The 18769-nt window shown below is 42.0% G+C and overlaps 1 protein-coding gene across 1 annotated transcript in view; it reads right to left on the reverse strand.

Annotated features, from left to right (window-relative positions):
• CSMD1 (CUB and Sushi multiple domains 1) overlaps window positions 1-18769 on the reverse strand; it is a 1867828-nt gene that overhangs the window by 778445 nt on the left and 1070614 nt on the right. The window contains exon 9 of the mRNA XM_019538151.1: window positions 2429-2553. Coding sequence (XP_019393696.1) covers window positions 2429-2553 — 125 coding nt within the window. The remainder of the gene's footprint in view (window positions 1-2428; window positions 2554-18769) is intronic.

Genomic DNA, 18769 nt, shown 5'->3' on the forward strand with positions numbered 1-18769 from the left:
CAGCCCCAGCCCCACTCCCTCCCTCACCAAGGAGGACACTGATCTGCCCCCATGCTCCTTTCCTCCACCCTCCCCTTCCACCACAACAGATTTACCAGTTATATGCATTTCTCCAAGCTGCTGGACTGTGCTCCTTACTGTCTGCCTGCTGTGTGGCAGCTGTGCGCATGGACAGGCATTTGTCGTCCAAATTATTGGCCACATCAGACTGATTTCTGATACAATCAATTTTCTATATATCAGTGCTGATCTGATATTGGACCGATGTATCAGTCCACCTCTATAATTTAGCCTTCTCTGAAGTACAAAATAATCATAATATATGTTGGAGTTGTCATTATTTCCTATTGTTTGTTTTATTTTTAAGCCAATATTAGATTCCAGAAAGAAAACTATAATTTAAATTTTACTATACGTGTTAACTATGTCATGTTAATGACTTAATTTCAAGTTTCTAGATGCATCCCACATTCACTGAATGTGTATACTGAATATACAATTGAAAATTTCAACTTCAATAAAAGGAAGAATGGTTCAGTGTTTACAGTCTGAGACTCAGAGGAATCAGATAGATTCCCTGTTCTCCCAGAGTCTTCTTTTATGACCTTGGGCCAATAACTTCCTTTCCTAGGCAGAGCTCTCTATCTGTATGGGGAATAACTACTCCCCTTTCTCTTATGGCTGTTGTGCAGATAAATATACTGAAGAGCTGAGAGACAATTATTTTGAGACTATATAAGTATCTAGGACTGAAGAGAATTGGACAGTCAAGTTGCATAACATTCATGTCCATGCCCAAATGGTATGTACCATACCATATTTTCTCAGACACAATATGAACCCTTCACCAAAAACCAGCTGCTGGAAAATGGAATTTTATTTATAAGTGAGGAATATGGTAAGAGCATATTCTGCTGCTTATTGAGTGAAAAAAAAAAAGGAAAATATGCAATAATCCACAGGGATCAGCAAATAAGCAGGATCAGCTTCCTAGTTTCTGCTACTCCATTACTTACTACAAGGAAAAATGTTTTTTCTTCATCTTGCTTTTCCAAAACAAGGTGTATATTATATGGGAGAAAATACATAAATCTTCACACCCACAAAATCTGCATTTTTGCAATTCAATTAGTAAAGCCTAAATGACATGTTTCAAACACATTCAGCCTTACAAATGGAAGTGTACTGATTGAATGGACAAGGAACCTCTCATATGTTGTCCTCAAAGGTCAAGTGATTCGGGCATTTACCCAGGCAGTCAGACACTCCAATTCTAAATCTTCAACCAGTGAGATTATCCTGTTCCTTGTACGGTGTGGACAGACCCAGGCCAGATAGGATCAATTGCAAGGCTGGGTCAGCACCACTCCCCTCCCCAACCTGTCATGCCAGAGCTGGATCAGCACCTCTCCTCTCCCTGCTGCACTGGATCAGCACCACCCCTGCTTCCCCCAGGTTCTAGTCTGAAGCCTTGCTCCTAATGGAACAGAAATTTCTCATTACTCTCCATCCATTTTATCCAATGGATATTATAATTAAAGGGCAGTAGCTTATCTTCAAAAGAAGGGCTCTTCCATGGAGATCCCACCTGCCTATCTCTATGATTCATCTGGTGCTTTGACAGTGGGGCCACCAGAGGCAGTGGTGGGACTGGCAGCAGCAGCTGGAAGGAGCTCCCGCCCCCAAGGCTGCCAGAAGCTGAGCCTAGATGCTGTGCTACTCCCCCTCCATCCTCTGCATGCACCACAGCCTGGGCTGCCCTTCATACCTGGGCTGGGTGGGGCTTAAAGACCTGCTGTGGACCAGAAAGAATCACTTGGTTGGCCAGATCTGGCCTTCAGGTCATATTTTGCCCACCACTGTCATAGCACCTTTAGAGTCAGCTGAGAGTCAAATACTAATTTGGCTGCCTGGACCCTCTCCTCACACAAATAGGCATTGCTGTCTGCTTTCCCTAACTTGGAAGGAGGGACCAGGAATCCAGACACTAGCAGGATTGGGCACTCAAGCTAACTCATCAAGCATGACAGGCTGCCTATCCAGCTGAGATGACAATCTTACCATAGCCAGGCTGCCTGACTTCTCTTCCTAAGCCAGACAAGTAGTGACACCTGCCATGGAGACCAAGGACCAAATCTGAATGACCTAAGGACCCAGTCCTGATTTCACCACCCTTTCTAAACTTCTAGATCTGTTGTTAATACTAGAAGACAAAAACCTTCTAATACTCTGGATTACTACAGAACAAACTATAGTTTTGTTTTTTTCTGGCAAGGATGGTCAAAAGCAAATCTTCCTGAGTGGTTGACAAATTTTGAACATATACAGATACCTATAACTTGTTCTACCTTTACTACAATGTTCAATTACTTTTCCAGGAAGGAATTATGCCATACTCTTGTAGACATTAGTAAAAATTAGTACTTACCACGACAGATTGGCCTATGGTCACTCCAAGCTGCCAGCGTATCTGTCACTCTCTGACAAGTGATGCTCTTAGAACCTTGGAGCACATAATTATCTTCACAGGAGAACTGTACACTAGCACCCACCCTGGAGAAGAGAGAGAAAAGTGGAAATAAAAAAATATAGTTTGTTGCAGGCAGGCACCATCATGAATTCTTCACCAAAGGTCAAATACAAAAATATGATTTCTAGACCCTAACAAGATACAAAGGAAAATGTTACCATACACACTTTCCAATATTTAACTGGAAAAGGCTTATACCTGGAGAAGAAACACACTTTATGTAATCCATCCACCATTAAAAGAAATGAAAATGTATAATTCATCAGACCATATGCTATTTCACTTTCTGTCTGGAACAGGTTATCCAGACAGGTTGTGGACTCTCCATCCTTTGCAGTTTTTAGGACCTGGCTAGACAAAGCATTGTCTGGGATGATCCTGCTTTGAGCAGGGGGTTGGACTAGATGACTTCCTGAGGTCATTTCTAACCTTAATATTCTATGATTCTATGAGAATTGCCTAGATCCTAGTCCACCTAGTAGACATATAAATGGACATAAGCACCTAAGTGTGTTCCTAATCCACCTCATTCAAATTCTCGATAATCCACTGTGTGATTTATTTTGTGATATGTTGATGTCTACATCATAAAAAGTCATAAAAAGGCTAAAACATAAAAAGCAGCAAGAAGACATCTGTATTAATAATTTCATTTTCCACCTTTTGTATTAAGGGGTTGACAGTGACCCAGGCAGGGTGAAATGGGGCCCCATTTCAGCACTTAAATTCACTTAGGCATGTAATAGGTGAAGTAGGATTTGATCCACTGTGTCAAATTTAGCCCTCCTTAATTTGACTTGAAAAAGTTAATCCAAGGGTAAATTTGGTCTTAAATATAGAGAAAGCTGAAACTTATATACTCCAGAATTACAGAATCATAGGGTTAGAAGGGATTTTAAGAATAATTCAATCCACCCCTTTGTATAAATGTAGGTCTTCTTTTTCAAAAACATGCCAGTCAAATGGTATCCAGCCTTCCCTTGAAAACCTCCTGTGAAGGATATCCTATAAACTCTGCTCAGCAGTTTGTTTTACTCCCTTACTCTTCTAATAGTAAAGGATTTCTTTTTTACCAAGGTCTAATCTAAAAGTTCTTGGCTACAATTTACAACTGTTGATCTGTTCCCTGCTGCCAATGACCATTTTTAATCCTCTTTGGCTTTCAAATATCTTGGCAACTGCTATAATATCAAGGATTTCCCCTTGCTCCTCCCCCCGCATCTCCTCTTCTCCAAGCTAAATATATCTAGCTCTTTCAAACTTCCTTAATATGGCTTGACTTCCAACCCCTTTATTTATGGTTATATGACTGTGGACTCTCTGCAACTTCTCCACTCCTTTAAATTTGGAGCCCCAAGCTGCACACAGTACTTGAAACGAACCCTAATCAATAATGAGTAGCATGGTGCTATCACCTTCATCTCTTAAGGTGAAGTTACACATTATACTTAGATTCTATTAAGGACACTTAAAACATGAGCCCATTAAAGCTTGTTAACTCTGGCTAAGCGTCCTGTTAGTGTTTCAAAGGTACACCACTTCAGGCAAGGGTTAACTACAGGCCGCGCCATGCACTTGTGTTACAGTAACTTTAGTCTGCTCCAGACAGACAAAATCAGCAATTATGAATCCTCCAGAAATCTAGGACACACCACTCACAACCCCTCCCCTCTGCAGAGCAACGATAGAGCTCAGGTGTCCTGGTTCTCAGTCATGCCCCTGCTCATCAGCCAATGAGTGGCAAGTCAGAACTGTTCAGGCAAGAAACAGTAGAAACCCTTAACATGTAACTACTCACAGTTGGTGCATCTACATGAGCCACTAAATGTACAGTAGACAAATTCTACTGCACATATTAGCGTATCATGGGAAAAGCCATGCTATTGGCATCACTAAAATGCATGTGCCGGTGCTACTGCAGAGTAGCACAGGTTACTGTGCATTCGGTTAGTGCCTGTTATTACAGGGTGCCTGTACATGAGCCCAGCAGCTGCACCAATGTGCCGTGATTACAGAGCATTGGAGCAGACTCAATTAATTGAATCTGCTGAAGCGTGGTAATTACCACACTCCAGCCAGCTCTCATTTCATGTATCAGGATCCCTGTGCTTCAAAATGGCAATGGGGCTACTTTATCTAAAGCTCGTTTGACAAGCTTTAGATAAAGTGCCCCAGTGCCATTTTGAACCATGGGGATGCTGAAGCATGAGACACTCTTGTGGGCTTTAATTAGAGCATGTTTCAGAGCTCTCGGAGCTGCTATAGTTAAAATGCCGTACCTACCCCACCAATCCCAGTGTATATGTAAAAACGTTCACCGGTGCTAAACTAAATGGGCAGCAACTACAGTACATTAATGCATGTGTAGGTGTGCCCAGTGTGTGCTAACTTTAGCACTGGGCACATCTATGGTATGAGCTGTAATTACAGATGTAACACCATAGATTTAGTATGAGTTAAGTGTAATGTGTAATTTCACTATATTGCATTTGCTTTTTTTGCAACTGTATTAAAATGCTGATTCAGGATCCACCAAAACTCCCAGATCCTTCTTATCAGTGTTCCTACCCAGTCAGTCATTTCCCATTCTGTACTTGCGTGTTTGGCTGTTCTTCTCTATATGTAGCACTACATCTGCCTGTGTTGCACATCATTCTGTAGCTTCTACTTCAGCATTCTGAGACTCTTTTGAGTTTGATTTCTGTGTTCCAGTGTGTTTGCAATCCTTCCAGAGTTTGTCATCTGAAAATCTGATCAGGGAGCTCATTATTTTGGCATCCAAATAATTAATGAATGTGTTTAAGAGCACCAGACTTAGAACAGATCCCCGTGGAACCACACTTGCAACCTCCTGGCATTTATAATTACCTTTTGCTTGAGGTTGTTGAGCCAATTATGTATTCATCTTACAGTAATTTTATCCAGCCCACATATCTCCAGTTTACTATGTTGAATTGACTACTGAAAGAATGACTGTCACTACATTATATAACATCTATATATTTTAAAAGCCCACTACTTGTTGGCATAGTACAGAAACAGAACATCCATGGCCCGACGAAGGGCAGTTAGTAAAAAAAAATCCAGCAGTGATGTGGATCACTAGAGAACACTGGAACACTAGATAAGACCAAGTTGATGGAATTTTTTCTAATGTAATGATTTTCCATTGGAAAATACTGATTTGATTAAATTGGAATTTATTGACTGTACTGTATGTTCAGTGAAAACTTATAAAAAATGGGGTTTTAGTAATGCATTAAGAAAAAAGTAATGCATTAAGAAAGTAAGTTGTATGAATTAATGCATTAAGAAAAATATAATCCTTTAACTTTGGGAATTTCTCTAAATAATTTTCTCAGCCAGTGGGCCATTACACTCTGGGGAAGAATCAGAAAAGGTAATTGAGAAGGGATAAGATGACGAAAATTTTGGGAACTTGTGCATGTCACAAAAATGTTTGTTTTTGCACTTTAATTGAATTACACTGTACACATGCAGGGTTTTTTATGATTTAAATGAGTTTGCTGTGTTGCAAACTAAACTACATTTGGATGTAGTTTCAAACTAAATCACATCCACTTGTAGTTTAGTTTGCAACGTAGCTATTTGTAACGTTGCGGCCTTTGACAGCTGACCCCCTTTCCACTGCAGGAGAGGTGGGCTGAAGGCAGAAATGGCGAGGGGCCCAATTGTTTTTTTGCTTTTATTTATGGAGCCTGCCCATGTCTCCCGTGGCTCCAGGGTCAGCTTTTACTGGACTGAGTGGCCCCTGAGCTGCAGAGGACCCCAGTCCTTCCTTCCATGGTGGCAGTGCCCCCTGGGGTTGCCAGGGCAGGCTGCTAATGGGCAGGTGCTGCCCCAACTCAGACTCAGGGAACAGTTGGATTGGGTTGGGTTTGAGCTGGGTCAGGGCCCACCCACTAGCCACACACTCTGGTGGTCCCAAGGGGTGCCACCACCATGGAGGACAGGTATGGGGCCCCCACAGCTCAGGGCCTGCTGGCAGCTCAGCCTTAGCGATGGGAGAGGTGGGCAGGCTTCATGGAAAAAAAATAAAAGGATCAGGCCCCTCACTGGTTTTATTTCTTTTCCCAGCAGAGACTACCTGCATGAGCTGCCACCAGGCCTTGCAGCCCCTGAGCTTCAGGGGGCCCAGTCCTCCTCTGTATGGTGGTGCACTCCCAGTGCTGCCCAGGCTAGGTGCTAACTGCATGGGTGCTGCCCCAGCTCACAGGCAGCACCTACTAGATCCAAATCTTCCCCAAATTCATGAACTGGAAGCCTGCTGGGTACTGCTCTCTGTGTGGGCTCAGGGAACAGTTGGATGCAGCAGGTGCTGCCTTGCATGTTGGGGCAGCACCCAGGCAGCTCACACTCCATCCAAGGGGTGCCACCACCACAGGGGGAAGGGCCCTCCTGCAGCTTAGGGTCTGCACAGCCTGGTAGCAGCTCGTGCAGGCAGGCTCCAGTTAGGGAAAAAAAACAAAGTGGCAAGGGGCCTAATCCTCCCCCAACAGAGCCTGCCGACCTCTCCCATGGCCGGGAGGGGCAAGCTGCCAGCAGGTCCTGATCTGCAGGGGGCACCTGCCTGTATCTGCCTGCTAGCCATCCACCGAGGTGGCCCCAGGAGGTGCTACCACCACAGAGAGAAGGACTGCGGCCCTCCATAGCTCAGGAAGCCACTCAGGCTGCTGACAGCTTGCCCCCAAGCCGTGAGAGATGTGGACAGGCTCCACACAATAACCAACCAACCAAATAAATAAATAAAGGATTGGGCCCCTCACCATAACAGGGAAGCAAACCTCTAAATGATTGGTTTCTAATCAACGCGCTTAAAAACACAGCATTTCAATTTTAGGGACTAAACTCCCATTATGTGTACAAGCAGCCTTTATCATCATTTAAGGAAAAGAAAGCCTTGGTATATCATAAACTTATTCAAGGACAAGTATTCTAAGTGTCTCACAATCCATTTATAACTAAGTAAGAAAAGCTTATCGGTGGTATATCTTTCTAGTAAATGTAGTGTGATTGAGGAAGTGAACAAACTTTGAGTGAAGAGCTGCCACGCTGAGCTCCAAATGACATTTGGGCATGCTATTATTCACTTTGAAGTGAAATGTAATTATAAGAATTGACCCCATAAAATAAAATGACTCAGGAAGAACACAAAGATCAGAACAATTTTTTTAAACCCTGTATTTATTTTCTATTAATTCCCCAAAGAATCCAATGTATTATCTTTCAGCACAGTCACAGTCTTATGGTTGGATACAGACAGAATGTTATTTGTTTTCAAATCAAGTGTGTACTCAAACAGAAACATGCACAAAACCTAAAAATAAGAATATGGCCTTTAGGCTCTTTTGTAGAAAATGGTGAAGTACTTTTTAACTCATGTGGCTCACAAAAACAAACAAACTATAAAGTGAAATTATTAATGATACAATAAATATTGTCCCATTACTACAATACAATGTTATATTTATAACACTATATATACCCTTATAGTGCCTCAAAAATAGAATGTTCATTATTGTCATGTGCAAGGTAATGCACATAGGGAATTAGTGTAGATAGTTACCTAAAAAAATTAGCTCAATGTACTACGGTGGCCAAAAAAATAAATAAATAACTCCCTCCAAACCTAATAAAATCTTCGGCCTCCTCAAGAAAGGGTTTTAAAACAAAATAGAAAGCATCAAAGTGCCACTATGCAAATCTGTAGTGTGCCCACATCTTGAATACTGTGTACAGTTCTCATTTCCACAGACGAAAAAGGGTGTAGTAGAACTGGAAAAGACACAGGGAGGGGCAGCCAAAATGACCAGTGGTATAGAGCAGTTGCCATAACAGGAGAGACTCAGTAGGCTAGGACTTTTCATTTTGGTAAGGAAACAGCTGAGAGGGAGATACAACAGAAGTCTATAAAATCATGAAGGGTGTGGACAAGGTTAATAAGGAAATATTATTCACCAAGTCCCACAGTATTAGAACTATGGGGCACCTTCTGAAATTCATAGAAGAGGGGTTAGAGAAAAAGTACTTTTTGATGCAGCATGTAGTTAACTTGTAGATCTCATTACTAAATGAGATTGTAAAAGCAGGTAGTATAGTTAGGTTCAAAAGAGGACTAGACACATTTATTAATGATAAAGCAACTTATAGCTATTAAACAAAAAAGTCAGAGATATATACTCTGGCATCTCTAAAAAAACAATGCTGGATGCAGAGAGGGTAATGAAGAGGAGATAAATCATATGCTAGATATACTCAGTTCAATGTTCTCCCTATAAAATATCCACTTTTGCCACTGTTGGAAATGGCATATTGGACTAGATGGATCCAATATGACAGTTCCTACATTCGGGTGTGCATGCCACCTATAATGCTTCAAAAATTGTGGATCTTAACAAAAATGTTCCTGGAGTAAAGAGGAACTTCTCTATAGCATTAAATTTTTCAGTGTCACATGCAATGTGCCTGAGTGGTGTGCATTACACTGTAGCATTACACTGCAATGTTACAATGGACTCAGTGACAGTCCACCTCTCCTGCAGGGGCAGTGAACAAGAACAGCTGTTGCTCCCTAGTCTCCAAAGCCAGCAACAAACTTTTTGAGAGCCTGCTACTCTCTGCTAGAAGATAGTGAAGAAAGTTACTACTCCCCAGAAATTAGAGGGCAATTACCTACACGGAGGGCAGCTGTCTGTTAAAAAAGCCCACTTCTGACCCCAGTCTCTGGAATGCAGAAGCTCTTCTCACTGCGCTCTGGAGGTGGCTGTCTGAGAGTGATGTGGCTCTCTGACAGGCTCCCCTCCCTCATTACAACCCGCAAGTAGCAAGTCTACTATACAAATCTATGATGTGCTTGAGAAATTCCCAATCACTCCCTGGCTGAAGAGCATACTATTGAATGCTTGCACAACAACTTTATAACATTCCAGAAAAGGTATTCTGCATTTCTCTATATTCTTGGTAATGCTGCAAGTGCATGTCTGACATAGCTTAAGGCATTTTAAAGGAAAAATATCAACACATTAATATTCTAAATAACTCTGTTGTATGTACCTCTAGATATTCAGAATATATAATCACTAAATAATTATTTGAGTCACAATGTCACAGTAGCCAAAAACAATAAAAATGAATTGCCTGGTACTAGAGATAGAGTTTGTTGAAGCTAAATGGAATTTTCAAAAGAACATCTCATACAGAGATGTTTCTCAATCATGTATGAAGCAGCTTTCAATCTTAATACTTCTCTGAAAATTTAAACATTAATCAGGTGAAGTATGTTCTAGGAAATTGAGAGAAGAGATGGATGAACAAATGGTTGGAAGCATTTCAGAGTTCCTAGTCTGATCTAGCTAAATATTTTCTTGGAATCTTTCTGGGGTAAAATATGAAGAGACATCCATTCCAACCCATAGCCGCACATCACAGCTGCAAAGCACCCATTATGAAGAAGAAGAAGAAAGAAGAAGAAAGACAATGGTACCAGTCATGCCCCACCACTACAATAAAGCTATTGCAATACCAGCAGGTATACTCAGCAGATAGAAGATAAGTGAATAAACAGAAAGTTGGAAAATATTTTATTTACGTTACTATGATTTTATGCACTTCAGTATAGTATTTGTTCCCAAAGCTCTAAAGATATTTTACATCAAATACATCAGAACATTATGGGTCCAGATCCTATTTTCCCTGCATGTCTTGGTTGCAAATTGTAACTGCAGTTTTTGGTACTTATTCACAGTTTGAAATTATGCATAGTCTATGTGTGCCTACTGCACATGCTTAATGTGTTGAGCTCTGGCCAAACATGTGCCTGGGGGAGTAGAATTTCTCAGACATGTATAATACAAAGCAAGTCCCAAACTTTAGCCACTTGCCCTTTACTAAGGCTAGGGCAGTTGAAAATACCTACCTTTACTTCTGTGGTGTGATCCTAATCCCTCAGGGGTGGGGGATGGGTTGGGGGTGGGGGACAGGCAGAATACCAAACTGTGTTTAAGTGCCCAAAACTTCAATCATATCCCTGTGTGTACACTACCTAGGGGCAGAAGGGTAAATAGGATCTGACCTGAGTTTTGCACAAAGTATGACATTTTATGAAAGGTGTTTACATGATATGCTATGTTACAATTCAAAATAAAGCTATGATGGCCTATTAAAGACATTGATTTAAAGAAAGAGAAAATTGCAGAGTTAAGCACTGAAAAGTTAGTAAATGCCTGGGTTAAGCATTCCTGTCTAACCATGCTCTGATTTATTTGTATGTGTCCATTTTGATTCCGTTTTAGGACCTTGTTACACTTTATGCTGTAAATCAAACAAATATTAACCAGCTAAAGTGCTGTTTGGTTTAGTGAAGCAGTCGCACCTTAAGGCAAAAAAACCCATCTCTAGCTGTCCTTCACCTGCACAGCTATGACTTGCCATTAGAGGCTTGGTCGGTAGGGGCAGGACTAGGAGCTAGGGGCAGGACTGGCTCACTACTTGAGTTCTGAGGGATCAGATCCTTTTTACCTCTAGAGACTGCTCCCCCTTGTCGCCCCTACCTGGGCTACTGGCTGAACCGGCGGCTCTCAGACGCATCTGGTGGGGGCACAGGGAGACAAGCTCTGGAGAAAAAAAAGGATTGGGCCCCTAAGACTCAGACACATATTCTGGTGGGGCAAAGTGGCTGAAGCAGGGAGAGCTCGGTGTCTGCAGCACCGGGGCCAGTTCCTGCTGTCCCCATGCTCTGCCAGGCTGTGCTCCAGCTTCCCAGCTCCACCATGGCAAGTCTGGGTTCTGGGGGTGTGCAAGCACCAGGAGGGAAATGAGCTGCAGTCAACCAAAAGGCAGAGCATAGGTTCAACCATGGATCAGCAGGGTAGTTGAGCACCAGTCTGCCATTCCCCATAGGCACTGTGGCCAGTCTGAGCCAAAACAATTCCAGGAGTCACCTCAAATTACCATGTAACAAGGCTCTTACTCTCACAATCAAAGATTAATTTCACTGCTGGACCCATATCAGGGGCAAAATTAAGAAATGGGTAGTCAGGGCTGAATACTAGGGAGTTACAAGTCCAAGATTCAAGGAATATGAAAGGTCAAGAAGCAAGGAATCATCAACCAGGAGTCAGAGCCAGGGATCAGAAACTAGAAGTAAAAGTAGGGTTCAACAACTAGGAAATGGGAACAGCGAATCAATGGGCATCAGCACCATCCTGGGAACAGGGAGGCAGAAACCAAAGAAACTAGGATCCAAACCAGACTAAGTGCAAGAAATACAGTCTTTTATCTCAGGCAACTATCCACATTGATAGACAGAGAACAAATAATTATCCTATCTATATTAGGAGACTTTTTTCTAAAAACTTGCAGATGAATTGGTGCTGAACACAGTATTACACTACACATTGTCAAGAACAAATTGTTAAAAACATATTGGAAATTGTGATGAAACAATATTTGGTTGGCAGCAGAGTGAAAACTATATAGGACTTAACCAAGATTCTCCAACAGTGTTGAACAGGTGGCTACATTTCAATTAAACCATGCTCATTATTAGCTGAGCCAACTCACTTATCAAGGAACAAACTTTACCTTTGATTGTGGCCATTTCTCCTTGATCAAAAAACAGCGCAATACATATTTTCCAGAACTGAAAATCCAGTTTGGAAGAAGAGGGCTGGAAGTATTTAAACTCTACTACTGTCTCATTTTTAATTCTCTAAAACCCCAAAAATATAGAAACAATGAAGAAATGAAGATATATATGAGTGCAAAAACAGAGTTTACAAGCCATACACTTTTTCAATTCTGACCACTGAAAGGCAAAATCAAAATGATGGCTGGATATGGCTGGATATAGAATAGAAGAGGGATAAAATAATCTGAGAAATGTATGTACACACACACACACACACACACAAACATATCACAAAAACAAGACTTTATTTCAGAGAAAAAATACACAAAGAACAAAAAGTTCCAACCTCCAAAAATATATGGATATTTTTGTGCTGAATATAAAATAATTACAGTCATCATGAATTAAAACAATCCTTGGATTTACTCCAGGTAGACATTTGGTGTTTGCCTATCTTACCATTTACCTCATATCTAAAAGAATTAAACATTATCTGAGTGAAGTTAAACTAGGCATGGATTTGGTCCCATTACTATGACTTCCTGGGCTAAGTGTCAATAATATTTATTTTTGTTCATAAAAATAATCCCCTACTTGCTTTACCTGGTAGACAAATTTCTACCATTATCCCCACTATTTCTGGAAGAAAAATAATCCAATATACTTGATGGATGCAAGACATCACACCTATTTTTAAAAGTGGCTGGCCAGTTGAGGTAATAAAACTTACCCTATCATAACAAATGCTAACCTTATACTTGGATATGAAATACATCTAACACAAGAAATGGTTGTATAATTTTATGTTTGATTTTCATCAAGAGGTTATATTTTTATTGTGATACAGTTTAATGTCATCCATATCAAGCATTAAGGTTAAAGCATTAAAAGGGAATAAATTAATATTAAAAATGCTAAAGTTATTCATTTTAATTTACTTCTGCAGAGGAATCCTGAGCATTTATGCACATGCTTTTTTTTTTCCCCGTGATGTACCAGATATCCATCGCTTCAGAGCAGATTCAATCAATTAAGTCTGCTCTGCACACAAGCTGAGGCAAACTGTGCTGCACTGTGTGCAGTTGTATAAGCAACAAAATATGTGTCAGCATGCAGAAAATGGCGGTGGTACACTTTTGAATAGACCTATGTGAAGCAGCTAGTATTCACTTTGGATTTGGATTCGGCTGACTTGGGGGACAGTGATTAGATTCAGTGATTCAAATCACTATCCTGAATCAAATCAGCCAAATCTGATTTGGAGATTCAGCTGAATCAGCTGAATCTCCAAATCAAACAGGCCTTATCCCCTGCCCACTTTCCTAACCACATCAGTGGTTGCCCTGCCCGCCTCCAGTGTCCCAGCACTTGAAAAAAAAAGCCCTGCAATCACCAGCTCCTGCCAGGTGAGGGGGCAATATCTGCTACCCCCCACTGCCCTGCACTGCATGGGGGGCTCTGTCATGAGCCCCCAGAAGCCCTGAAAGCTGCTGCAGCAGCCAGTGAGTATGGGGCTTTTTTTTTTTTTTAAAGAGCCTGGACAGTGGGGCCATGTGGGACAGACATTGACAGGGCTGGGAGAATGGGTAGGGGATGGGGGCTCATGGCAGACCTCCCCCTCAAAGCACAGGGCAGTGGGTGGCAGTCAGGATCACTCCACCACCACCTGGCAGGAGTCGGTAAGTGTGGGGTTTTCTTTTTAAAGAGCTGGGTTGTTGGGGCTGGGTGAGGCAGCCATTGACAAGACTGGAAGAGCCAGCAGAGGTGGGAGAATGCTCAGAGGAGCTGGGGGAGCAAGCAGGGGATGGGTCTGTTGGGCGGGGGCACAGGTTCCCTTCCCCACTATGCCAGACCTCCCACCTCCTACTTAGCAGCACAGAGCCTGGGTCCAGCTCCCTGCAGTAGCAAGTGGAGACTGTCTGAATCACTGAATTTCCAAATCTTTTTTGAATCAATTCAGAGGCTTCTAATCAATTTAGACCTTTTTATTGGTCTCATTCAATTTGGATTTGGAGCTTCAGCTGCTGAATCGGGCTGAGTTTCCTCTGAATTGAATCAGCACCCAAAGCTTCACACAGCCCTACTTTTTTACTAAAGCACCTCCAAGGTGTCTTAGTTCAAAAGTGCATCACTGCCATTTTTTCACTGCGGTGTTTGCATGTGTAAAAATGCCCCCTGAGTTTTAAAACAAACACATTCACTGAAGAGCTAAAATAAAGAAACTTGTCTGGAGCTCTTTTTTGAGCTCCTTTCATACATTTAACATCTGACATGGATGTTGGGTCCATACACAGTCTTTGAACCTTTACTTCTTCTTTCTGTAGAACTTTTATATCGAAGACTCTCACCACTGGAGCTGTTTAAAATTTTTCAACCATTTTATTTCTTTGTCCAAAAAAAGAATTTGTTGTTCAAAAACTGGGAACTACAATTATATATAAAATGTGTGTGTGTGTAAAGACATCAGGTAATTTCAAAATGCAAATAAAAATGTGTTTCAATTTTTTTTTTTACATTTTTATTTTCAAAGTTTCTAAAAATTCACAGTAGTGAAATTTCATTTTTTGGTTTGCATTTATTTTTTCTGTCTCTTCTTCCTTGTCTTGTCACTGACGGTAGGAAAAAATAAATAATGACAATTGTTTTTCCTCACCTTTTCTCATTTTCAAATTATATGAACAAGATCAAAATATAACCTTTTTTTTCATTTCTTGATGAAACCAATAATAAAAACCCGCTGAATAAAGATAAATGTTTCATTTCCATTTTTTAATGTTAATGAACAATAGTTATTATATGTTTTGACCATTTCTCAGCCTTCTCTATGCTTTTTATGAATCTTCAAACTTATTTAAGTACAGAGGGATTTTTTTTATATATAGCTGTTATACTCATTATAAATTTCATCAGCAAAATAAACTATGTTCAGATTTCCCAATAAAAAGGTAGTATTCATGCTAAATAGAATTGATTTCATTCTAATGAATCAATATTTAATTTTTTTTGAAAATATGAGGAAGGAGAAGTTTCAACATTGATTTTGTTGACATTTCTCCCTCACACTGCATCTCAGCATTGCATTTGAAACCACAGGGAGCCACTTTCCCAAGCTCAAATAAAGTGATTAAATGCGTCAGAAAGGAGGGAACTAGTTAAAATCAGAAAGCAAACAAAAAGCTATTGAAATAGAAGAATAAGTGACATTATTATTTTTAAAATATGAAGGCCTTTCCAATGGATTTGTCACCTGTGAAAAAGCAGTGTTAGGACTGACTTGAAAATAAACCTGTCTTTCCATTAGTTTCATTCACTAAATGTCTTTCTATAGATTTGAAAAGCTTTAGAATAATGTCCCTTTTCACATTTTGTGTCTCAGCCTTGTATTCAGAGACATTCTTCTCATGACAAGTGCAATAGATCCTTCTGGAGTTCTTACTTGAATCTACAAAATCAAACACTTGCCTTTTGCTTGCTCTCTACAGAATATTTATTTTTTTCCTTTATCAGAGTAAGGCAAAGAACAACATTTTTTTTTCCTTCGGGATATGGAAAAGTTTAATGTGAGGGAAAAGATGTTTTAAATATTCAGCTCTTCAATGAAGAGATAAAAGAAGTACAATATGTACTTATGTACATATGTACCACAATATGTACCAAAAATTCTGTTTCCTGTTCAGTTTTTGTTTGGCAAGTTTAGTGGGCAAGGTTGTCTTTTTTTCCTTCCTTCTTTCTTTATTTCTTTCTTTTTGATACCCTGAAAAGCCTGCAAATCAGAACTGAAGAAACAGAAAAATATTACTGTATTTAAATTAGGTTTGCTGAGGGATGGAGGCCAGAGCTGAGTTAAATGGGGAACTAGGTGACTTGGAGGAAGAACAAGCAGGAGTGGGTAGCAGAGGGGGCCTTCTAATTCTTTTTGAGAAATCAGGGTGATTGCTTAGTTAACTCAGGTGTCTGTACATGAATGCCCAAAGCCTAGGAAAGAGGTAGGAAGAACTAGAAGTCCTTGCACAGTCACAGATCTATGACAAGATTGGTTAATAGAGACTTAGTGGGAGCTTGCATGATTGGAGCACTGTCATGGATGAGTACAATTGTTTAGGAAGGACAGGCAGGGGAAAAGAGGAGGAGGACTTGTGCTTTCTAAGCTTTCTAAGAGAAGGAGGAGTGGTGCTTTATGTACGATTACAGAGCTCCAATATGAAAGTGGAGGTAGGTTTGTTGAAAGTCTCTGGGTTAGGGTCAGAGGAGAGAGCGACAAGGGTGCTGTTGTGGTGGGGGGTCTGCTATTGACCACCAGGCCAGAAGGATAAGGTGGAAGATGCTTTCTGCAAACAGCTAGCATAAATTTCATAGACTCTGGGGACAAATCCACATATACAAGTAAGTGCGCTTGCAGCAGCTCAAATACAAAATTGGCAAAATTGAGCTAGGGCTTTTTTCTTAAGTGCATGTGCTCAGACATGCACTTTGTTGTGGAGCAAATTGTGCCAATTGGGGAAAAATAACCCTGCCTGGCTCCTGCAGCCAGGAGGAGCAAGAGCCTAGGGCAGCTGAGAGTCTATGGGACCTCGCATGATCAGGTGGAGCAGGGCAGGCCCTACAAGGAGAGGCTACAGGACCTGAACCTGTTCAGCCTCCACAAGAGAAGGCTGAGGGGGGGGGATCTAGTGTTATCCCCAGCAGTATAAAAAGCTGCCCTGTCCTAGCCCCACCAGTACAAAAATCTGCCCTGGCCAGCAATTCAGCGTTACTTGACCTCAGGAACTTGTGGGGCCCAGGCAATTGGTATATGGGGACACTAGCCCCTTCTGTCAGCTGGATTGCTGAAGCAGCGACTCAAATGAGGGGGCTGTGGGAGCTTGAGGAGGCTGCAGGTGCTCGACAACCTGGGCAACTGTGATCATCACCTGCTGGAATTCACTATCCAGCGCAAGGTGGCAAAGGCCTGCAGCAAGACAGCAGCCCTAGATTTCAGGAAGGCGGACTTCAATGAGCTAAGGAGAAGAGCTGGGGAAGCACTGAAGTCCCAGAGGGGAGGGGAGCCAGGTGTCCAAGGAGAGTGGTCACTCCTCAAGGAGACGATCCTCCAAGCCCAAAGGGAGGTAATCCCAACATGGATCAAAGGAACCAGGAGGGCACATAAGCCCCCATGGCTCACCAAAAGCATCCAGGAATGTCTCTTAGCTAAAAGAGAGGCATCCACCCAATGGAAAGGAGGGGACATCACCAGGAATGACTTTACTGGAGTTGCTTGGGAATGTAGGGGGACCATCAGGAAGGCCAAGGCAGAGATGGAACTGGGACTAGCTTCCTGGATTAAGGACAACAAGAAGTCCTTCTTTAAATACATAGGGGGTAAAAAGAAGGTTCCGGGTAATGTGGGGCCCCTGCAGGACACGTTAGGAAATTTGGTCGTCACACCAGATGACAAAGCCAACATGTTTAACGATTTCTTTGCCACCATCTTCCTAAGCAGGGACTGGAATAGCCACCCCCTGCTGGGCCTCCTTCATGCCCCAGGGGAGGCACACCTAGGCCAAGGGTTAGTGAGGAACTAGTAGGGAACTTCTGGAAGCATTGGACGTATTCAAGTCAGCTGGTTCAGATGATCTCCACCCTAGAGTACTAAAGGAATTGGCTGAGGTCATTGCAGGACCCCTCGCATAGCTTTATGAGCACACTTGGTGCTCTGGTGCATAGAGGACTGGAAGAGGGCCAACATAGTTCCTATCTTCAAAAAGGGGAAGAAGGAGGACGGGGGAAGCTATAGGACAGTTAGTATTACCTTGATCCTAGGCAAGCTGTTTGAGAAAATTATTCTGGCACACATCCACGAGGGGCCATCAGGGGATTTCATGCTTAGGGGCAACCAACATGGGTTCATCAGTGGCAGGTCCTGTCAGACCAACCTGTGGCCTTCTATGATCAAATTACCAAATCATTAGATACAAAGGTAGCAGTGGACATAGTCTCCCTGGACTTTCGTAAGGCCTTCAACACTGTCCCTCACCCTATTCTCATTAAGAAACTGGGGGACTGTGGTGTTGACACCCACACAAACAATTGGGTCGCCAACTGGCTGGAGGGCCGCACCCAGAGAGCGGTGGTGAATGAGTCATTTTCAACTGGGAGGGATGTGGGCAGTGGAGTTCCGCAGGGCTCGATCCTCAGGCCTGCACTGTTCAACATCTTCATCAGTGACTTGGACGAGGGGGTAAAAAGCAGCCTGTTCAAATTTGCTGATGACACAAAGATGTGGGGGGATGTGGGCATGCTGGAAGAGAGCAATACACTACAATCAGACCTAGACAGGTTACAAGGGTGGGCGGATGAGAATAGGATGGGATTTAACACCGACAAGTGCAAAGTGATGCACCTGGGGAGGAAGAACTGGCAACATACCTACAGCCTGGGGAACTCCCTTCTTGTCAGTACAGAGGCGGAAAAGGATCTTGGAGTCATAATTGATGCCAAGATGAACATGGGCTGGCAGTGTGGGGATGCAGTCAGGAAAGGCAACTGCACCTTGTAATGCATCCACAGATGCATCTTGAGCAGGTCCAAGGAGGTGATCCTCTCCCTCTATG

The sequence above is a fragment of the Crocodylus porosus genome, unplaced genomic scaffold, assembly GCF_001723895.1.
Source record: "Crocodylus porosus isolate Cpor-Errol unplaced genomic scaffold, CroPor_comp1, whole genome shotgun sequence".
Taxonomy (NCBI): Eukaryota; Metazoa; Chordata; order Crocodylia; family Crocodylidae; genus Crocodylus; species Crocodylus porosus.